Source organism: Aureobasidium pullulans, assembly GCF_000721785.1.
Source record: "Aureobasidium pullulans EXF-150 unplaced genomic scaffold scaffold_1, whole genome shotgun sequence".
In the NCBI taxonomy this organism is placed as follows: domain Eukaryota; kingdom Fungi; phylum Ascomycota; class Dothideomycetes; order Dothideales; family Saccotheciaceae; genus Aureobasidium; species Aureobasidium pullulans.
In genome coordinates this window covers 350,987-372,317 of record NW_021941021.1, presented here as the reverse complement: position 1 = coordinate 372,317, position 21,331 = coordinate 350,987, and the positions used below count along the sequence as shown (strand labels likewise).

At 51.8% G+C, this 21,331-nt stretch overlaps 4 protein-coding genes across 4 annotated transcripts; 1 reads left to right on the top strand and 3 right to left on the bottom strand.

Annotated features, from left to right (window-relative positions):
- Positions 1–4: 4 nt before the first annotated feature.
- Positions 5–2,816, bottom strand: M438DRAFT_308407 (uncharacterized protein). The gene is made up of 2 exons (XM_029902340.1): positions 2,485–2,816; positions 5–2,433 (listed from the first exon to the last, which is right to left on the bottom strand). Exons 1-2 carry the CDS (start codon positions 2,645–2,647, stop codon positions 185–187), a joined length of 2,412 nt encoding a protein of 803 aa, XP_029765390.1. The 5' UTR covers positions 2,648–2,816; the 3' UTR covers positions 5–184.
- Positions 2,817–2,970: 154 nt separating this feature from the next.
- On the top strand, positions 2,971–8,113 carry M438DRAFT_341005 (uncharacterized protein). Its single transcript, XM_029904402.1, has 4 exons — positions 2,971–3,383; positions 3,433–6,546; positions 6,603–6,879; positions 7,290–8,113. The coding sequence occupies exons 1-4, from the start codon at positions 3,324–3,326 to the stop codon at positions 7,907–7,909; spliced, it is 4,071 nt and encodes a 1,356-aa protein (XP_029765389.1). The 5' UTR covers positions 2,971–3,323; the 3' UTR covers positions 7,910–8,113.
- Positions 8,114–16,440: 8,327 nt separating this feature from the next.
- On the bottom strand, positions 16,441–20,259 carry M438DRAFT_308402 (ARM repeat-containing protein; the record flags this gene model as incomplete). Its single annotated transcript, XM_029902339.1, has 3 exons — positions 16,441–17,641; positions 17,845–20,158; positions 20,214–20,259. 3 exons carry the CDS (start codon positions 20,257–20,259, stop codon positions 16,741–16,743), a joined length of 3,261 nt encoding a protein of 1,086 aa, XP_029765388.1. The 3' UTR covers positions 16,441–16,740.
- A 264-nt stretch (positions 20,260–20,523) lies between these two features.
- Positions 20,524–21,273, bottom strand: M438DRAFT_360734 (uncharacterized protein). The gene is made up of 3 exons (XM_029907459.1): positions 21,014–21,273; positions 20,881–20,959; positions 20,524–20,827 (listed from the first exon to the last, which is right to left on the bottom strand). Exons 1-3 carry the CDS (start codon positions 21,247–21,249, stop codon positions 20,666–20,668), a joined length of 477 nt encoding a protein of 158 aa, XP_029765387.1. The 5' UTR covers positions 21,250–21,273; the 3' UTR covers positions 20,524–20,665.
- Positions 21,274–21,331: the final 58 nt, after the last annotated feature.

Sequence of the window (21,331 nt, the reverse complement as noted above, 5' to 3'; positions counted from 1 at the left end):
AGACACACGGAGATCGAAATTTAACAAACAAATCTACAACACGACATCTCACAAAAATCTTTTGTCAAGTCCGGAACGCTCTAGAAAGGCTGTGTGTTTTAGTAAGTAATCGAACACGAGGGACAGGTAATCGGTAAAGGGATGAATATGGCTGAGAATTTGTGCTTTGTTGAGTTGATCTGATCTAATTGCCCAGATCCACATCCTCATCGCTCCACTTGGCATCTTCGTACAAGTTGCGACTGCTCCCCGAAGGATCCAATTTTTCGAAAAAGTCTGGAGGTACTGTGGGGGTATATCTTCGTTCTTTTTCCCGATTAACTCCTCCGAAGCCTGCACCGTATGTGACTAGCATGTCTGTTGATGTGGGGAGGTGGAACGGCAGTAGTAATGCTGGATCCACCAAGTTGCCCTCTGGTGAGTCGTCCTCGTCCTTTCTCAGAACAGGAGGCGGTGCAGGTGTATTTGGCTTGTCTCCCTTCGCGGCTGGGGCTGGAAGTGCAGGTGAGTTGGCTTCTGCTGCTTTGTGGGCGAGTTGTCGTTTGCTCTCCTCGACATGCTTTAACGCGGCCTTTGGTAGGATCTTCTCACCGACCTCAGCACGATAGTATTTGACAGCATGTAGCAATTGCTTTGTCGTCAATGCAGGCAATTGTTGTAAAGTGGTATCTAGTGCCTCGTCATCTTGACCTAGTGATGAAAAGCATTGCAGCCACTGCAGAAGCTGTACTACCGGCGCCAGGTGCTTGCGTGCAGCTTCAACAATGTTCTCTCCAGTAGCGTTCAAACTTCCGTTCTCGTAGTGCTCCGGAGCTCTGTTGTTTGTTCTAGCCCAATCCTCGAGCTGCGAGATGTTCATACGGATTTGCATTGCTTTTGTCCTCGCAAGATAACGCTTGTTTGACATGATGCGGTTGAAAATCTCAGCACTAAGCCAATACAAAAGCTGGGACATGACTTGTGTGGTAATGACCGAATGCACATCGTACAGGTCGAGCACGAATAGTGTAGAGGATAGAAGAGAAGTGATATTTCTCGGCGACACCTGTGCGCGACGCTTGGGTGAAGGTGGCCTGAAGCGCTTCTCCAATGGTTCCGGAGCCTTCACCTTCGGTTTTGATCGCAAGAATTTCCATTCATTTTGAAACGCGATATCCTCAAATCCTGGAATGGTTTCGTGATCCAGCATGGCCTCATCCAGAACCTTGTCCATCCGTCTTTCGGCATCACGGATGATTAGTACATATATCTCGTGAATCAATTCGGCCATCTTAGCCTGGAATGTTGTGGTTACTTCTGACAAACCAGTATCTTTCTTCAGGTAATACAATAGAAGGGTTGTGTTGGACATCCAGAAAGCAAGCATAGTCATGTCCCACTGATGCTTTTCAACAACTGCGTAGATCTTGTCCTGAGCCGCATTGAGCCACTCACTCAACAACTCTTGGCTAGAGTGGTAGTGTGCATATCTGGCTCCGAGGAAAATAATGTTGGCGGGTATAGGTTTTTGAGATGGCGAGCGCTGAGGGGTCATCTCTGTGACGACAATGTTAAGAATGCGATCCGAGTCGTTCTCCTGGAAGACAAACATCTGGTCATTGAGACATCTGTCCCAAACAAATTCTTGAGGATCTTCAAATTCGTCTGCAGATTCCGGTTGTTCATCCAGGCCGAGGTTGCCGAGATCAACTTCAAGGTTCATTGCGCTCTCCATCATCATGCGACGCTTCATCTCGTTCTCGGCCATTTCCTCCTCGAATCGGTCCTGCGAGAAACCAGCATTGTAGAAGTCGTCAGTCACACCAGCATTTCCGATGGTGTAGCCGCTGTCGTTCAAGTATTCAGACATGTCGCTGTTCGGTGCGACGAAGTCGAGAGCAGTCCTTCCAGTAGATGACTGAATCTCGGTCGAGGCTCCATGATCCAGCAGAATCTTTGCGATATCCTTATGTCTGTTTGTCATGGCCCACATGAGGGCACTCCACTGATTGCGATCTTGCTTATCCACCTCTGCGCCAGCGTCCAACAAGGACATGACTACCTCTTTATGACCGAAGCAACTGGCATAGACCAAGGGAGGAGTGCCTTCCGAGTCCACGGCGTTCACGTCGATATAGAGAGCGGCGCTGCCTCTGACCAAACGCTTTATGCGGCCGACGTCGCCATTGCTTGCAGCCATGAAGAGGAAGTCTTGTAGCATTTGTCGCTTCTCGCCGTCGGACAGATTCTTGTCATTCACAATGTTGTCTTCGGTGCTTTCCACATCATCGTCGTCCTCGTTGCTTCGGACCTGGGTTGCCAACATGTGGGCCAGCCTGGTGTCGTGCTCAGCCAAGTCGTGCTCGGAGGGGTCGAAGTTGTCGGGCTCGTTCAGGGAGAGGTTGAAGTTGTTCGATTGGGCGATGGTAGGCGCGGTAAGGAATTGCGACTGGCCTGGCGAGCGTGGTCAGTGGATGGGATCAAGCAGTTCAGGCAGCAACATACCTTGCCAGGCATCATAGTATTCGGTCTCGACATTGCCGTAGCCAGAGAAGGTCCTGCGGTCGTCGAGTGAGCGAGGTAGGTCGGCGGGCAGCTCGCGTGGTTTGGGCAGCTCATCGAAACCATGTTCTTCCTCGAGCTCGTGATCACGGTTGTTGGCATCCATGGTGACGGGTGTCTATGAGTACAGAGAGTTGGCGGAAGAGAGGGGTCGGACGCATGCGACGCTCATCGCAATGCTGTTTGGATTAGATCTTGTGCGACAAGGAAGATTCAGTTGGCAAGAAGCAACGACAGCGACATGGTGCGACAGAATTGATTGCAGACGTTATACGATAAACACGCAGCTGGCCAGCATCATCTCCCACGCTCGCTTCTCCCTTCTCCCTTCTCTCCACTCGAACAAGTCTAGAGTCCGTGCGGGAGCTGTCTAGACCATCAAGACACCTGCGAAACGACCACATTTCGATAAAACCTCTCACGACTTTTACCTATCTCCTTCTGTCGCATAGTGCTATCACTCGAATAAACCTCTGAGTCAAGGTAAAGCTCTGCTGTGGTGTCTATCATCTCAGTCCGAGACATGATTTGGTCTCCCCGCCATGGTGCATGGCGGGCCAAAGTTCCGGCGCAACGTCACAATTGCTATCGATAGGTGATCCTCTCCGATCAACCATTTCGCATGTGTTAAGCATTTGTCGTGTCTGCCATCGCTCTTTCCTTTCTCAATCACCATCTCACTCTCGTGACCTTCTCAAATTTATACCCCACCATACCACACGTCACCCCAGGGCTCGAGGTCCAGTAAACACCCGAGTGTACGCTATACCAATCTACACAACATGGCTTCAGAGAAGAGAAGCGAGCGCGGCATTCGCATCGCCATCGATCGCGGTGGTACAGTGAGTAAACTTGTCTATCTATAGCAACCTACTAACTGTGCTACCATAGTTCACCGACTGTGTCGGCAACCCCGGCTCTGGCAAGATGGAAGACGATGTCGTTCTCAAGCTACTCTCAGTAGACCCCCAAAACTACGACGACGCTCCGCTAGAAGGCATTCGTCGCTTGCTCTCCAAATTCACCGGCAAAGACATCCCTCGAGGCGAACCGCTAGATACGACTAAGATTGAGAGTATTCGGATGGGTACAACAGTAGCAACCAACGCCTTGCTAGAAAGAAAAGGGGAAGACATTGCTATGATCGTCACAAAAGGCTTCAAAGACTGCTTAGAGATCGGCAACCAAAGCAGGCCCAACATCTTCGATCTCGCTATCAAAAAGCCAGAAGTTCTCTACAAAAGAGTTGTCGAGATTGACGAGAGAGTTACGCTCGAAGACTACGCCGAAGACCCTACAAGAAACACGACGGAAGCTAAGGCCATAAAGGATGCTGGCGAGGACGCCGAGCTAGTCAAGGGTCTATCAGGTGAGGCCGTCCGTATTCTCAAGAGACCCGACCACGAACAAATACGCAAGCAATTGCAAGAAGTCTTTGACTCTGGTCTCAAGAGTATCGCCGTCTGTCTCATGCATGGCTACACCTTCCCACAACACGAGGCATTGATTGGCAAGATTGCTAAGGAGATTGGCTTTGAGCACGTTTCCTTGTCCCACGAGTTGATGCCTATGATCAAGCTTGTACCTCGCGCTACATCCGCCTGTGCTGATGCTTATCTTACCCCTGCCATCCGCAAATATATTGATGGCTTTCAGAAAGGATTCGAGGGTGGACTAGGCACTGCCAGTGTCAAAAAGGAAGAAGGCGCAAGGGGTGCCAGATGCGAGTTCATGCAATCAGACGGTGGTTTGGTCGATGTCGACATCTTCAGTGGTCTCCGTGCAATCCTATCAGGGCCTGCTGGAGGTGTTGTCGGTTATGCCTTAACCTCGTACGACCCTAAAACCAAAACGCCCGTCATTGGCTTTGACATGGGTGGAACCAGTACAGATGTCTCCAGATATGGCGAGGGCAGATATGACCACGTCTTTGAGACCACAACAGCTGGTGTCACCATCCAATCGCCTCAACTAGATATCAACACAGTTGCAGCCGGTGGTGGCAGTAGGCTCTTCTTCAAGAATGGGCTATTCGTAGTCGGTCCCGAGTCAGCAAGTGCCCACCCTGGACCTGCATGCTACAGGAAGGACGGTCCACTTACTATTACCGATGCCAACCTGTTCCTCGGACGCCTGCTGCCAGACTTCTTCCCCAAGATTTTCGGCAAGAACGAAGATGAGGGACTTGATCCCGAGGCAAGCAAGAAGCTCTTCGAAGAGCTTACAACAAAGATCAACCAGGAAGTCAAGGACAAGGACATGTCTGCAGATGAGGTTGCATATGGATTCATCAAGATTGCCAACGAAACCATGACTAGGCCTATTCGTAGCTTAACCGAGGCTAGAGGGCACGACACCTCGAAGCACAGACTTGCGACATTCGGTGGTGCAGGTGGCCAGCATGCAGTTGCCATTGCAGAAGCACTCGGAATTAGCCAGATCTTGATCCATCGCTACTCTTCCGTGCTCTCGGCCTACGGCATGGCCCTGGCTGACGTAGTTGACGAAAGGCAAGAACCAGATTCAAAGGTGTGGTCGGATGAAGGAGATGTCCGAAAGTACTTCCAGAGCAAAATGGAGGAACTCAAGAAGAAGTCGAGAGCCACTTTGAAAGATCAAGGCTTCGAAGAAGACCACGTCCACTTCGAGGAGTACTTGAACATGCGTTACCGTGGTACAGAGTCAGCCCTCATGGTCGTCAGACCAAGCAAAGAGGATGCCGACCAGAAGTTCAACGGCGACGATTGGGCATTCGGCAAGGCCTTTGTCGAGCAGCATGAACAAGAGTTCGGTTTCACCCTCCCCGACCGAGACATCATCGTCGATGACGTTAGAGCTCGTGGTATCGGCAAGACTTTTAAGGGCCTCGAGAAGACCGTTGATCAGCAATTGGAAGAAATCAAGCCAAAGGATGTCGGCAAGGACGAGAAGATCTATGGAAAGTCACAAGTCTACTTCGAGGGTGGCCGACAGGAGACTTCCATCTACAAGCTTGAGGAACTCGTGATTGGTGATAGGATCAGGGGTCCAGCGATCATTGCCGACGGCACTCAAACGATCGTCGTGACCCCTGGCGCCTCCGCTCTGGTCATCGAGACACACGTCGTCATCAACATTGGCGAGAGCGATGGTTCTGAGAAGAAGATCAACACTGAGACCGTTGATCCGATCATGCTCAGTATCTTTGCTCACCGTTTCATGGCCATCGCGGAGCAAATGGGTCGTGCTCTGCAAAAGACCAGTGTCAGCACAAACGTCAAGGAACGACTCGACTATTCTTGCGCACTATTCGATCCAACTGGAGGTCTAGTCGCCAATGCTCCTCATCTGCCTGTCCATCTAGGATCTATGTCCACGTGTGTCAAGAAGCAAGCGAAGATCTGGGAGGGCAAGCTCAAGAAGGGTGATGTTCTGGTCTCAAACCATCCCATGTATGGAGGCACCCACTTGCCCGACATCACGGTCATCACACCAGCTTTCAGTGGCGACAAGATTGTCTTTTACGTTGCTTCTCGTGCCCATCATGCAGACATTGGAGGTATTCTGCCTGGCTCAATGCCGCCACACTCTCGCGAGCTGTTCCAGGAAGGTGCAGCCATCAAGTCCGAAAAGCTGGTCTCAGAGGGCAGGTTTGACGAGAAGCGTATCACCGAGCTTCTTCTCGATGAGCCGGCCCAATACCCTGGATGCAGTGGCACTCGCTGCTTGGCAGACAACCTAAATGACCTTAAGGCACAAGTGGCAGCTAACCAGAAAGGTATCAACCTCATCAACACGCTTATCGACGATTACGGCGAGAGTGTTGTACAATTCTACATGACAAGCATCCAGGACAACGCCGAGCTGAGTGTCAGAAATCTGCTCAAGGAGGTCAGCAAACGTTTTGAAGGCCAAGATCTGTCAGCTGTCGACTACATGGACGATGGCAGCCCTATCAAGCTCAACGTGCAGATCGACGCCGAGAAGGGTGAAGCCGTATTTGATTTCACCGGCACTGGACCTGAGGTAGGCGCTATCTAGTCGAAGCATTCTCCTATCCGCTTACTAACCTGATGACATAGGTCTATGGCAATATCAATGCTCCTGAAGCAGTGACATACAGCGCAATCATCTACTGCCTTCGTTGCCTCATCAGCGAGGACATTCCTCTGAACCAAGGCTGTCTCGCCCCTATCCACGTCAAGATTCCCAAAAAATCCTTCTTGTCGCCTTCCGCGACTGCTGCAGTCGTAGGAGGCAACGTTTTGACCTCTCAGCGCGTCACAGACGTCGTTCTGAAGGCTTTCCAGGCCTGTGCTGCCTCCCAGGGAGATTGCAACAATTTGACTTTTGGTAAATCTTTGAGCTCAATCTAGCCTTTCGAAAGAACTTTGCTGACTCGTCGTTCTCTAGGATGTAAGTTTCGCGCGTATTGCAGTGGATATGAGCCAAGAGTCACCAAACGAGGGTTCACTCTGCAGAAATCAATCTCACGAAGAATCTTCAAGACCGAACTCCCATCGAAGGACCCATCGGAAGGCACAATGTCTTTGAGGCCGACCGAGGCTGTCCACCGAAAGCCACCCGTCTACACGCTCCAATGGACATGACTCTGTCCCAACAGCATTCGTGTCTTTTGATGGACGCACAACAGCTTTGTTTGGGCGCGGTAGTTCGGTCTCGGCGCAATCTTCTGCTGTTTTGAATAGCTCTTTGGTGACGTATCATTTTTTACACAAGAAGCATGCTGACTTTACTCTCTCTTCTAGTTGGCGGCAACGCAGATGGCAAAGAAGCAGTCAAAGGCTTCGGCTACTACGAAACCATCGCCGGAGGTTCTGGTGCCGGTCCCACCTGGGACGGCACGAATGGCGTTCACACCCACATGACCAACACCCGCATCACCGATTCCGAAGTCTTCGAACGTCGTTACCCTGTGTTACTTCGTGAATTCAGTCTCCGAGCTGGCAGTGGCGGCAATGGACAACACAAGGGTGGCGATGGTGTCGTCCGCGACATCGAATTCCGCATCCCTGTGCAAGTTTCCATCCTCTCCGAACGCCGTGTGTATCACCCTTACGGTCTCAATGGCGGTGGAGATGCAGCATGCGGACAAAACGTTTGGGTCAGACATGTAGAGAAAGCACCTACCGATGACGAGAAAAAGGTCAAAGAGGAAGAAGAGGTTAGATATATCAACCTTGGAGGCAAGAATACCGCGGCTTTCAAGGCTGGAGAAAGAATCATCATCAATACGCCTGGAGGTGGTGGCTGGGGTCCCATGGGTGAAGAGAGTCAGGCTAACAAGCATCTCTGGTCCGACCCCAAAAGCCATTGGAAAGGTGGTAGTGTGGCTGCCAGACAGGCTGAGGGTGAAGCCAGTGCTTAGATTAAGATATCACAACTCTGGTAAACAGGACGAAAAGACTCAGAATCGAGTCATCGCCATCATCAAGACTACCTTCTCGGTACACCAATGAAAAGTATTGGAAGATATCCGACAATACATCTTCCACACCACACACTCCTTCATCCTTCTTCAGTACATGAGACTGTTCTGACAATTGACCTTTATTTCGCAAATCTCACTTCGCACGATCATGAATACACCATCACTTGTCCCGTCCTGAATGCTATATAAACAACGTCCACCTCCACCTGTTCTTTCTTTTTTTCCAATCAAGACCCACAACATCCGCTGACTGGTGTTGGAAACTTCCATCGACGAAAGGATCATTGCTGTGTTCGCCTGCGTTGGATGTCAGATATGCATTGGAGGATAGGAGAGGAGCTGAAGGAGAGGTCTGTGTATGTCGTCAAAATGTTCGTGTTGTCTCCATGATGTCGTGTCTCCTTGCCCGGGTATCCTTGAAGACGGACAAGGGATGTCGAGAAAATCCCATCGGCCGCGCTGAAGCTGGAGATGCAACTCCAAATATCGAGTAAACGGTTCAAAACATATTCCCATTCATACAGATAAAATTTACATCTCCTCCGCTCACACTCCCCGCTTCTGCTCCATCTCCTTCCCGCCCCTCTCCTATATCATACAGTCCTCTCCATCCCTACCTCAACGGCAAAACTCCACTCCACCTCAAACTCTGACTCAAAAATTCCTCATTCAACTCCTCAAGCTGCTTAGCCTGTTGTCTCAATCCCGCCAACATTCCCTCCACAGTCCTTGCCTTTTCCACTTTACCACCTTGTCCTTCCACCCCTACCTCACCATCCCACGCCTCTTCTGCATGATCCAAACCAACACTGACGTCAATAGCAGAGGAGAAATTGGCCAAGCGTTCTTGCAAGGATGTCTTTTCGGCGCGGACGGCGGAAAGTTCGGTGCGGAGGGAGGAGATGGTTGATTGTAGGGTTTGGCGCTCGTGGAAGGTTTCCATGCGGGAGGATTCGAGTGCTGCTTCGAGGTGTGCTAATTGCGAAGTCAAGGCGTCGTTGTCGTAGGATGTGGTTGTTGTGGTAGTTGCACTGGTTGGAGGTTGTTGACTGTCTGCATTATCATCTGGCTCGGCGACTTCGATGGTGAGTTGTTTGGACGGCTGGTCTTGCTCCGAGGCGTCTATTTGAGACTCAAGATGTGTAAAGTCCATATCGTAAGATCCATCTTCTGACACAGCATCCGAGTCAGCGGCGATAGATGTCTGCGTATTATCCACATCATCGAATTGAGGTGCGTCCTCGATCTGTGCAACTTCCATCGGCGTGATGAACTCTTCGAAGATTGCGCCGGGGGTCGCTTGCGCTGATTTGAAGTCTCGGTCATCTGCTTCATCAGGTGACTGAGTTTCAACATTGATAGCAGGAGGAGATTGTGCTTCTGTGTCGGCTTGTCGCAGTCGCTGGACTTGCTGCTTCAGTGAGTTTAGCTCGTCGCGCAGCATGTCGATGGCATCGTCGCGTTTCTTCAGCTCAGTGTAGTGTCGCGCGTTCAAAGCGTCAACGGAGAAATTCTTAGACTTCTCGAACTCGGCAGCCTGGTTGAAGAGATTCTCCTCGTGTTCACGGATGAGTTCTTGACGGCGCTCCTCAGCTTGTTGTAACCTAGCTTCAGTATCGCTACGCAGTGTTTCGAGTGTCTCCTCTTGTTGGCGAACAAGATCGCGGTGACGTGTATCGAATTCAAGTACCCTTGCGTCGTAGTCTGCTCTCAGAGATTGGATCTTCTTCTCCGTGTCGGGGGTGGGCCCATCTTGTGATTGCGACCTGGACTCCTGCTCGTGCTGACCTTGAGCCTCGTCGAGTTTCTGCATGAGTTCAAATTTCTCGTCAGTGGCCATTGCCAACTCATTCCTGAGCTCAGTAACCTGCTGTGAGAGGGTTTCATGCGTTGTGTCAGGGGACCCAAGCTCTCTGCTTGTAGGCTCTTTCTGTAAGCCGGCTAATTCCCATGTGTGTGCCTCCTGAATGCTGCGAAGCTCCTCGAGGTGCCTGTCATGGAGCTCCTGCTCGACCCTGGCGATCGCGGCAGCGTGGCTCGTATCCTTGTCGTCACCATCCGAGTTCAACGCATCCAGCGATTTGTGCAGTCCTTCAAGCTCGGCAGTCTGATCTGCCAATGTTCGTGCGAACTCAGCCGCATCAGCCTGTGCCTTCTCAAAGGCTGCGCGGTGTTGCTCGATCTCGGCATTTTTGAGCCTCAGCGTCTCCTCATACTCAGCATGCACGTATTGAATATGCTGCGCCAACTCAGTGCCGGCGGACTGCGCACTCTGCAATGCGCTGATTTCAATCTGTGCTTCTGCAAGAGAGACCTTCAGAGCTTCAGCTTCGGCTTGTGCCTTCTCGATAACTTCATGCCTCTCTGCGAGTTGGCTTCTCAAACCAGTAACTTCCTCCTGAGATGAGCGCAGTTCTGTGATTTCGGCCTGCTTCTCAGCCGTCTTCCTCTGAGCAGCCTCAAGAGACACATTGAGACTGAAGACCTCGTCACTCTTGATACTCAGCTCCTCCTGAAGCCTTTCAGCTTCGGCATACGATTTCTGCAATCGCTGGTTTGTGGCACCGAGCAGATCACCCATCTCGGCGTAATCTGCCTGTGATTGCTTGTAAGACTCCCGCAAGGTGTCGAATTCATCTTGCCTGCTTCTGACCTGGTGCTCAAGATTGGCAAGTTGTTCTTCGAATTGGGTTTCCATGTCAGACATGGCTGTTCGTGCCTTCTCAAGATTAGAAGAGGCGAGTTCACCTCTCTCTACAGACTCTCTGAGCTTGCGGATCTCCGAGTCACGACTGCGAAGTGCTTGCTCATTCTCAGCTCTCAACTTCTTCATCTGACCTTCGAGATCAGAGATGGCTGTGTTGTTTTCACGCAGAGACTGAAGCTCAGCAAGCGCCTCTCTGGAACCTGCCTGCGACTGCTCGAGAGAAGCCCAAAGATCGTTAATCTCTGCGTTTCTCCTTTGAAGAGCGTGCTCGCTTTCAGCTCTCTCGCGTTGGATCTGAGCGAGGAGTTCTTCAGTCTCAGAGTTGGACTTCTGCAAACCATCAATTGAGGCACGCGACTGGTGAAGAGACTTGCGAGTATGGGAAGCTTCAGTCTGGACATTTTCGAGCGTCTCACGCAAAATCGTCAGTTCGTTGTCTTTTGCGCCAAGAATATTCTCGGTGTCTGTGGCTTTGCTGCGGGCCCACTCGAGAGCCTCACGAGCTTCTGAAAGCTCATTCTCCTTGGCCTCGAGTGTACTTGCATGTTCGGAACCTGCCTGTCGGAGCTGACTCTCAAGGTCTGCAACCGTCTGTTCAAGAGCAACGGTTTTGGCTTCAAGATCCTTCTGCAAACTCTCCTTGGCTGACTCAAGAGTCGTGACTTGTTCTTTCATCTCGTCAATCGTAGCTTGCAGGCCATGAACGTTAGTCTGATGGCTATGAAGAGATCCTACGCTGTCGGTTGCTTCAGCTTGCGCCTTTTCAAGAGCTTCGTTCAGCTCCGAAAGCTCCTGAATCTTGTCATGTAGCACGCTTTCATGACTGATGTGGGCCTGTTGAATCTGGTCCTCGAGGTTCGAGATAGTCTGCTCAAGAGCAGTAGTTCTAGTCTGAAGCTCTTTCTCCAGGCTTTCCTTGTCTGCTTCGAGATTTGCAATTTGTTCTTGCATCGCGCCAACTGCTCTCGTGCTGTCCTCGTTCTTGAGAGACAAGCTGGCTTGCTCGGACTCGGCTGTTTTCTCTTCAAGCGCCTTCTCAAGGGTTGCAACCTGTTCTTGGAATCTGCCGATCACAATCTGCAAGTCATGAACCTCGCCCTCATGGCTCTGGACGGGGTCAACCTCGCGAGAAGATTCATCGATAACGATTGTCTTGGACTGAGCTTCGACAAGACTGTCGCGCAAGGCAGAAATCTCATCATCTCTAGTCTTGATCGCACTTTTGTGCTCAGAAAGTGCCTTGTCTTGTTGCTCCTCCAGCTCCGACATACTTTGCTGCAATACAGCAATCTCGTCCTGGCTAAACTGCGCTTTCCGAGAGTCCTCGAGATTTGACCGTGCCTCAGCCAAAGACTTCTCGGCATCTTCTGTCTTCGACTGAGCTTCTTCGAGACTGCGTCGCAATGTGGACAGCTCGCTTTCTTGAGTTTTGATGATTTGTTCATGTTCGGATCTTGACTTTTGCTGTTGCTCTTCTAGCTCAGAGATGTTCTTTTGAAGAACAGCAATGTCATCGTCGCTCAGAGAAGAATTTTGAGCTTCTTCCAAGCTTGTGCGAGCATCAGTCAAGGACTTCTCAGCATCGGTTAGTTTGTTCTGAGCCTCCTCGAGTTGAGAATGCAGCCTAAGAAGCTCGTCTTCTTTGGTTTTGGAAGCATCTTCGTTCGCGGAACGGAGCTTCTGGAGTTGTTCTTGCAGTCCAGAAGTTGCCTGCTTCAGCTCGTCCTCTTTCGCCCGGAGAGCATCTGAAGCATCACTCTTGGCTTGCTCGAGATCCCTCTGGGCTTGCTCAAGGTTGACAAGCAAAACCGAAAGCTCCTCATCCTTGAGCTTGAGAGCACTTTCGCTATCAGAGCGCAACTCTTGAAGTTGTTCTTCCAGGGAGGACACAGTCTGCTTCAGCGCAGCAGTCTCTTCATTTGTAGCATTTGCAGAGTCGTTCTTCGCCTGCTCAAGAGATGTACTTGCTTGCTCGAGTTTATCATGTAGCTCGGATAGTTCGTCATCCTTGGCTTTGAGAGCATCCTCGTTAGCTGAGCGTATCTTCTGGAGTTGTTCTTCGAGATCCGACATTGTTTTCTTGAGGTCGGTAGTCTCGTCGTTGAAAGCATTGGTCGCCTCGTCCTTCGCCTTCTCCAAGGTAGCGACTTGAGCTTGCAAGCCATCGACCACGCCCTTCATAGCCTCAACTTCGCCATCGTGAGAGTTCTTGCTGTCCTCTGCCTCACTGGTTAAGGATTGAATTCTTGAGTTCAACTCGTCAATAGTCGCCGTCAAGCTCTGAAGCTCCTCATTCTTCGCGACCGAAAGCTTCTGCTCGCGAGATTGTAGTGTCGAAAGCTCTTCTTGAAGAGACCCAAGTGTCTTCTTCAGCGTTTCGTTCTCGCTTTCGGAAGCACGCTGGGCATCTTCGAGGTTCTGCTGCAACTCAGAGTTACGAGCTTGCAATCCTTCAATTGTAGCGAGATGTTCCTTGGCATCTTCCTCATGTTGATCTACAAGCTCCTGCTTAGCCTTTTTGAACTCGGCTACTTCAGCTTGAAGGTCCTCAACAAGCTTAAACAGCTTCGAAGCATTGTTGGTGTGTTCGTTTTCGGCGTTTGGTCTTGATTGCTTTAGATCTTCCATTTCCTTCTGGAGAGTCTCGACGATCTTGGACTTGTCACTTCCTTCGCGTTGTGTTGATTCAAACTCACGCTTCAGGCTGTCCAATAAACTGTTAGATGCTTCCGCTTCTTCAGAGCGCTGTTTAGCTTCTTGATCGTGAAGCAATTGGATTGTTTCCAGCTGGCTGTGCAGATCTTCCAGTAGGCGTTCGCTCTCAGCCGTCTTCTCTTGCGCTCTGGCAATCTCATCGGCGTGTCGTTGCTGAGATTGCTGAGCTTCTTCACGGAGCTCTTCCAACGCCTTCTCAGCATGTTGCAGAGCCTCCTTCTTCTCAGCCTCGTCCTTCTCGCGTTCTTGGCGAAGAGATTCCAGTTCCTGTTGTAGCTTTTCGCTGGCCCGCTTGGTCTCGTCAGCTGCAATTTTAACATTTTCTCTTTCCTCCTCGTGGGCTTCGCGCAGAGATGATAGTTCTTCTTGTAGCTTGGTGACGAGTTCATTGGCCTGAGTGCTTTCTGCGGAAAGTCGCTCTTTGTCTTGCGCAGCCGTCTTCCGTAGCTCGGTCAATTCCGCTTCGAGCTTCTTTTTGACACTGCGAATCTCCTTGCGCTCTTTTTCCTGGCGGGCGGCATCCAGATCCAGCTGTTCTTGTACACGGTCAATTTCGAATTCCAGGTCTTTGATCACTTGTACTAGTTGCTCACTGTCCTGCTCCTTGTTCTGGATACTTTCAAGCAGTTTCTTTTCCTGTTTCGATGCGGCGGACTTGCTTTCCTCCAGAGCAGCCTGAACTGATGCGATTTTGTCCTCTACACCAGCAAGTTTGGATGATGCCTTCTTCTGCGCGTCGAGTTCAGCACGGAGATTGGAAATTTGGGCTTCGTGTTCGGATTTGAGATGATCGATGTCGTTAACGGAAAGTTCAGATACCTTGGATGCATTCAGACGGTGCGTCTCGATTTCCTCGCGTAGCGCGGCCAGTTCCTTGTCATGTCCAGCCTTCAGCGACTCGGTTGTCGAAGTACCATGTGATTCCAGCTCTGATCGTAAGTTTTCCAGTTCCTTCGCATGTGTCTCCTTGAGCTTGGCAGTAGACATCGCTCGCTTCTTCTGCTTCTGCAGCTGTGATTTGACCTCTGTCATTTCCTTTTCGTGCTCAGCTTTCAGGTTATCGACTCCAGAAGTGTCTCGGGACTTTTTCTCCATTTCTGATCGCAAGTCCTCGAGTTCTTTGTGAATTGATTCAGTGTGTTCGCTTTGCTCCTCCAGCTTGGAGTTTAGGTCAGCAACTTCGACCTCGTGAGTAGCCTTGAGTTGATCAACCACAGAAGTGTCCTTCAACAAGGTATCTAGTTGCGATCGCAATTGATCAACATCCTCCAATTGCTTCGCATTGGTCTCCTCGGCGGATCTTGCTCGTTTCGTTTGGTCATCGAGTTGTGATTTGAGGTTGGCAATATCCGCATCATGGGCTTCTCTAAGCTTCTCAATTGTCGCTGTTTCCTCGACTTGATTGTCAAGTTCAGATCTCAATTGGTCGAGTGCCTTGGCATGATTGGCCTTGAGCTTGTCAATGGAGTTGGCACGTTTCCGCTGCGCTTCGAGCTGCGACTTGAGTTCCTTGAGCTCGCTGGCATGACTGTTCCGTAGGGTATCAGCAATTGACGTGTGCTCGGCTTGTATGTCCTCCAACTCCTTCGCATGAGTAGCCTTCAGCTCTTTCAACATAGCAGACGTCTTCCGTAGCTCCTTCGACTCGGCCTCGAGCTTCGCATGAGCGTCTGCAAGGAGCTTTGCATGTTCAGCCTTGAGCGAATCCATCTGATCAAGCTCGGCTCTAAGACCACGCATCTCGATAGCGTGCTCCTCTTCGGTAGCACGTCTTTGTGTCTCGTAGTCTTTCCTGATGCCTTGAACTTCTTCCAAATGTGTGGCTTCCATCTCTTCCATCTCGGCGACGGTAAAGGTGCCAGCCCAGGTATCCGGTTTGACAGGACTCTTAGGACGTTGTAACCTCTCCACCTCGGCCTTGAGCTCTGCAATCTCCTTTTTCATGGATTCTCGCATGTTTGCTTCGCGAAGCAGATCACTCATGATACGCATGTCTCTCGCCTTCTGGTCTTGTGTCTCCGGAGCGGTTGAAGGGCGGCCTACGGTGGCAGATTGCGACCGTGCATGGCCCTTTTGCTTGATCTGATCCGTTTCCACATCGGAAGTGGCAGTGAACTTGCGTAACTTGGGCGGTGACTTGAACATGGGGCCTAGCGGGGATGGTGGCCGGTCGGACGACGAGTTCAAATCACTGATGATAGTAAGCTTCGCAAGCAGCATGTGGGATAGAATTTAGGTAGACAGACCTTGTAAGTGTGACAGGGCTAGATAGTGTGGGTCTCTCTAGATTGCCTAGCGAGGTTCTCACCGCCAGTTTCCGTGGTGTGGTGGCCTTGACTTTTGGAGCGGCAGCAGGTACTTTGGGCGCAGTGGCAGGAGTCTTTGGTGTCCCGGGGGCTGGAGTGGCAGCTAGTCTTGGTGTGCGATTGATGGTCGTGGGAGTACCGGTAGCGCGAGGGGTCGCATTCAGGGGAGCTCTAGGTGCGGTCGTCCTGCTGGCGGCTGTCGGTGTTCGTGTCGCGGGGGATAATGTAGTGTTCAGTCGTGATTGAGGCCTTGATGTCGTCGGTACGGCGTTCATGGATGACATGCGCCTCGACACACCATTGAGGGTCGGTCTCTTGTTCTCCTCGACACTTGCTAGTCGCAATGGCTGCCTGGCTGTTGCTGTCGTACTGCTCGTTGTAGATCTGACGGATGCACTGCTCCCCGGTCGATTTGCTGTAGATAGCGTAGGTCCTCTGGCCGAAGAGCTGCCCATCCTCGCCAGCGGAGGACGCGTCTTGTCGGCGCTGCCTCCTGCTGGTGTTCTGCCTGACATGGTGATGGTCCTGTAATTTCTTGGGCTTCGGGCTTATTGGAAGGTGCTTTTCAGCACGCCGGCATGCTCATCGTCTTGTCAAAGTTGTGCGACACTGGGAAAGAACAAAAGAAACTGCCACGATTCAGCTGCTAACCGCGGCAAGACCATGCAGTATGACGGTCGAAATACAAGGAACTCCTAAACTCTGTTTACTGAAGTACCAAGCCATATGGCACTTGCATGATCCACTGCGAATCAGGGTTCAACCGCCCGACCCGCCAACGCCAGAATGGAGCCTCCATCATCGTTTCGTTCATAAGTTACAGTGTTTCACCAACAGATGGACGTGTACCTGGACTTGGATTGGACTTGACCACAATCTAAGATCAACAAAATGTACTTTTGAACTCTCTCGCATGCTATGCAACAAATAACTAAAAACAAGAAAAGAAAAAGATGAGCTCTGTGCTCGGGGTATCCTCTGGTGCGTGACAACGTAGCCTCTCAGACTTCTTACAAAACATCTCCACTACATGTCGCTTTCTATTGCGACTGGAGGTACTGGGCCAACTGCATAACCTTCTGGCGCGTCTCGTCGCTGAGCTGCTCCTCGGGAGGGCTCAACACCTTCTGCAGGACGGGGAGAATAGAGCTGGTCAAGCCCTGGATGACCGAGTTCTGCTGTTGGTAGAGAGCGACGATCATCTCGAAAACGGCCTCGTTCTCCTCGTAGTCCTCTCTAAGGGGAAGCAGCTGGATCAAGACGGGGAGGACGTCAGCAAGGGGGACGTTGTTGGGGTGTCTCTTGATCATGCGGGCAACACATCCAGCAGAGTTGTCGAGAAGACGGGCCTCTTGCTGCTGGTGCAACAAAGGCTCGAGCTTGGCGAGGATAGTGTTGTACTGGCCGGTGATCTCGTTTTCGTTGGTGCTCTTCTCGCAGAGGAGACCGGTACCATAGGCGGCGTTGCTACGAACCTCCGGGTCCTCGTCTCCAAGACGCTTGAGGAAGATCTTCATCAAGTTGGTGGTGTAGGGAGTGACGGATGCACCCATGTTGCCAATGGCCTCGGCGATGGTGCCGACAGCAGCACTACGCTCGTACTTTTCGGTTCCGCTGACGTACTTAACGACAGGCTTCTCGAAGATTTGCCAGAGCTCGCCGAAAGATTCGCCAAGGGCAGCAGCAAGGCAGGTGATGACCTCCATGGCGGTCTCGATAACGAGCCAGTCGTACTCGGATGACTCCAGGTCGACATCGAACTCATCCTCACCGTCGAGGTCCTGCTGGCACACGTGTCGCTTTTGCAAGATGGAGAGGATCATCTCGACGATTTGCTGGACGGGCGAGGCAGCGTTCTCCCCGATGCTCGCGGTGAGAATGGCGGGACCGCAGAGCTTGAGGGTGGCGGCGAGGTTACGGTGGATGTCGGTGACGGTACCACTATCAATTCAACGTTAGTCATTGCTTCAAATCTCAAATGAAAAGCGTTGGTGTAGAAGAGGGTGATCAAGAGATCGAATCAGTAACAGAATCGCGTTCGCATCAAGTGCACATTTGTGCATCAAAGTGAGCTGGGTGTAACGAAGAGTGGTCATCATAGTAGAAAGGATGTGCTGGAAAAAGGGAAATGGTTAGAAACGTACCGGTCAACCTCGTCTTGCCAAAGAGCAAGGGTGGCAGTCATGATCAAGCTGCTGAGCTTCATCAGATCGTCAGTAGCCTGGACCTTGAGGGGAAGGCCAGATTGCCACTTGGCCATGCCGTTGTCCTCGGCCATGGCCCAGAGAGAGGCGTAACCTCTCCAAAGAGTGCCAATGGCAGATCTGCGAACACCCTCGAAGTGGTGGTCGACAAGAGCAAGAACGGCCTCAACGCACTGCTGGAAGTAGGGGAGGAAGTGGCCGCGAGTGTGGGTGAGGACATCACCAATAACCTCAACGGCGATCTCCTTCTCCATGGCGACAGCAGTGACGGCACCAAGGTCGTCCCAGTCATCCTCATCATCATCGTCGTCAATGTCGATGGTGGTGTCATCATCAGCACCAGCGCCAATATCAGCAATCTTGACCTTCTTGCCAGCAATGGTGACCTCCTGGCCAAGAAGCTCTCTAGCCTCCTCACCAAGGGTAACACCATCTTCGCTCTCGTCCTGCTGAAGACACTCGATCAGGCCCTTGACAACACCAGCAAGGTAAGGAGCGAACTTGTCGTCGTAAACCTTGGACATGGTGCTCCAAAGGATGTAGCTGGTCTCGCGGAGTCTGGGATGGTCGAGGTGGAGAGCCTCCTCAGAGGCCTGCATGAGAGGGGTGACGTAAGGCTGGAAAGCCTCAGCGCCGACGGCAGAGGCAATCTTGCCGAGCGAGTCGCAGACAACACCACGGAGCTCGAGCTCATCGTCAGAGTCCTTGATAGAGACGAATTGGCCGAGGGTTTGCATGGTGCCCTCGAAGAAGGGCATGAAAGCCTCCTCGCTGGCAGAAGCAATGGAACCAGTGGCACCGATAGCCGAGATCTGGACCTTGACTTCGGGGTGTTGGAACAGAGGGCTAAGTCTGGGAACGAGCTCACCAACGTACTTGGAGGCGTCTTCCTTGTCGAGACCCTCGATCATCGAGTCGATAGCCATGCAGCTCTGCTTGATGATGGCGAGGTTCTCATCACCGGCAGGGCCGTTCAGCTGCTGCATAGCCAAGTCGAAATTCTTGACAAGAGCGGGGATCAGGCGGGCGTGCTCCTTGCCCATCTCCTCGGCGAGATCGTCGGCGAGTCTGGCGACACCATTGAGAGCGGCAGAACGGACACGGACCTCGGGGTCCTCGAGCAGGTGGAGCACCATGGGGAGAATCTCAGCGAGCTGAGTGCTGATGAAGTCGGGGGCGCCCTCAACACACATGCCGAGAGCGAGAATACCAGCACGACGGTAGTCGGCGTTGGGGTTCTGGACGAAGGGACCAATGGCGCGGAGAAGTGGGACGGCGACTTGGCTGGGAGGAAGGTTCTCGGAGAGGATGTCGAGCAGGCCCAGGGCGGAGCGGGCAGGGGTGATGTCCTCGTCCTCGGCAGACAGCTCACCAAGCTCGGTGACGATCTGAAGAGAGGTGGTGGTGAGCTGCTCACCGATGCGGAGACCCTGAACCTTGAGCTTGCGGTATCTGACAGCTTGCATGAGGAAAGACAGAGCCTGGGAACGCGAGTCGTCGTCGATTTCGGTGTTGGCAGAAAGCTGCATCATGAACTGCATGAGGTCGCCGAAGTGGGCGTTGAGGAAAGCAGACTCGTAGCTGAGCAGCTTGTTGAAGACCTCGAAAGCCTGCATGGCGCGGTCCTCCTCACCGTCGTCGACAGCCTGCTGCAGAACGCGGACCATGTGAGGGATGGTGTCCTGGAAGGCCTTGAGCGACTGAGGGTCCTCGTCGGTGTCTAGAACCATACAGATCTCAGAAAGAGCGAGCATTGTGTTGATTCTGACCTCAGCGTTCTCGGGGTCCTGGATGGTCTTTGTGAAGAGCTGGAGCATAGCGCTCATGTTCTCCTGGAACATGTCGGGCATGGTCTCGAGGAGTGTGTAGATGATGTAGACACCGACTTCGCGGTGGCTGGCGGTCTGGGAGGTCGAGGCTCTCTGGAGGAAGTCGGGGAGGTCCTGCCATTGGCCGTCTGCAAGGTCGATCTGGGCGATCGAGGCAATAACGCGGGCCTTGGAGTGGCGGGCAAGCGACTGCTCCTCACTGAGAGTGGATTGCAGGAGCTGTTCGCGGATCTGGGGCTTTTGGTCGTTGGGAAGGTCGAGCCAATGTCTCTTGACGAGCTTGCGGGACTCGATAGCGGCCAGTTGGCGGAGGTTGGGGCTCTGGTGCGAGACCAAGATGTGAAGCAGCGCGGTGAGCGAAGCGGGCGACGAGTAGTAGTTCTTGTTCAGGGTGGCAGTTGCAGACTTGACACGCTCGGTGTCGGCTGGTATAACCCATTAGTCTCGAAAACAAGTGGCTCAAGTTTGTGGACGACTTACGCTGCATCAGACTCTCGAGGAGTCCAACAAACTGTTGCTCATCCATTTTGACGGGATTTGGGGTATCAAAAAGGAAAAGAAAAGGAAAAACGGAAACAACAAAGGCCGATAGATGTGCCTCTGGGAGTGGATGTCGAGAGGAAAAGCGATGCTGCTCCAAAAACAATTTTGTCGGCTGGAGGTCCGTGCTTTTGAGGGTCTTCTTCTCCAGTCTCATCTCTGCGATGCGCCGACACCCCGACTTGTTCGTCTCAGCCAGCAACCATTCCACCAAGGCCACACATGAATTCGTCAAGACAATGTGATACTTGTCAGAGTGCGAAGCGGGGAGACTGCTCGCTTGTTCCATTTGCATGCATAAATCTGCTATCTCGATACTAATTCAACAACATCTTATCATATGGTCGTCAATAAATACATGCTATATGTCCTTCAAGTCTAAGAGTCCTGTTCTACTGGGGCAGCTGGTCCAGCTTCTCGGCCTCTGTCTTGATCTCCTGGCTAAATTCAATGCCAGCATCGTGGTTGTAGCCCACAGACTGGTTCATAGACTCCAGTTTGCCAGTTGTGTCAAGAATGAGCTGCTGAGCCAGCATTGATCTCGTAGCGATGTCCTGGTGCCGAGTCAGTTTGTCATGTTCTTTATATACTGTCCGCATAACATTACCATCCATGCTTCACCGCTGGGGTTGCGAGGGTTGACAGTAGCTACGAGCATTTGAAAGGTACGGGTAACAAAGTCCCACCTGTTACGGTTAAGTCTGGCTGTCGAAGAGATGGCAAACACAGTCATGTCTTACATGAAGTACACCTTGTTCTTGCTATTTGCAGGTGTTGAGAATGTCTGCTGGCGGTTTGCATCCATAGCAGAGTCATTGATCAACATCCTCATCAAGTTCTGGTGAACATCAAAGAGATGCTTGTACTTGGGGTCAGCTTCCTGAGGACAAGGCCTTTCGAGGAAGAACTCGGTAAATGCATCACGCTTAGTTGTCTCCGGGTTGGGAGAAACGTAGATTGGTCTTTGGGCAGACATATGTGCGATTGACTCGTATGAACGTTGAGGCTCCGTTGGAGAAGCTCTCAAAAGTGTTTGGAGGCTTCAGCGGGCCTCGGGG

What these genes read in the sequence shown, in the direction of transcription:
- M438DRAFT_341005 (XM_029904402.1), top strand. Translation starts at nt 3,324, where the DNA reads ATGGCTTCAGAGAAGAGAAGCGAGCGCGGCATTCGCATCGCCATCGAT. An exon ending in CCATCGATCGCGGTGGTACA is followed by an intron (nt 3,384 to 3,432) that starts GTGAGTAAACTT and finishes GTGCTACCATAG; the next exon opens with TTCACCGACTGTGTCGGCAA. An exon ending in TCACCGGCACTGGACCTGAG is followed by an intron (nt 6,547 to 6,602) that starts GTAGGCGCTATC and finishes CTGATGACATAG; the next exon opens with GTCTATGGCAATATCAATGC.
- M438DRAFT_360734 (XM_029907459.1), bottom strand. Translation starts at nt 21,249, where the DNA reads ATGTCTGCCCAAAGACCAATCTACGTTTCTCCCAACCCGGAGACAACT. An exon ending in AAGAACAAGGTGTACTTCAT is followed by an intron (nt 20,960 to 21,013) that starts GTAAGACATGAC and finishes TAACCGTAACAG; the next exon opens with GTGGGACTTTGTTACCCGTA. An exon ending in CCAGCGGTGAAGCATGGATG is followed by an intron (nt 20,828 to 20,880) that starts GTAATGTTATGC and finishes ACTCGGCACCAG; the next exon opens with GACATCGCTACGAGATCAAT.
- M438DRAFT_308407 (XM_029902340.1), bottom strand. Translation starts at nt 2,647, where the DNA reads ATGGATGCCAACAACCGTGATCACGAGCTCGAGGAAGAACATGGTTTC. An exon ending in ATACTATGATGCCTGGCAAG is followed by an intron (nt 2,434 to 2,484) that starts GTATGTTGCTGC and finishes CACGCTCGCCAG; the next exon opens with GCCAGTCGCAATTCCTTACC.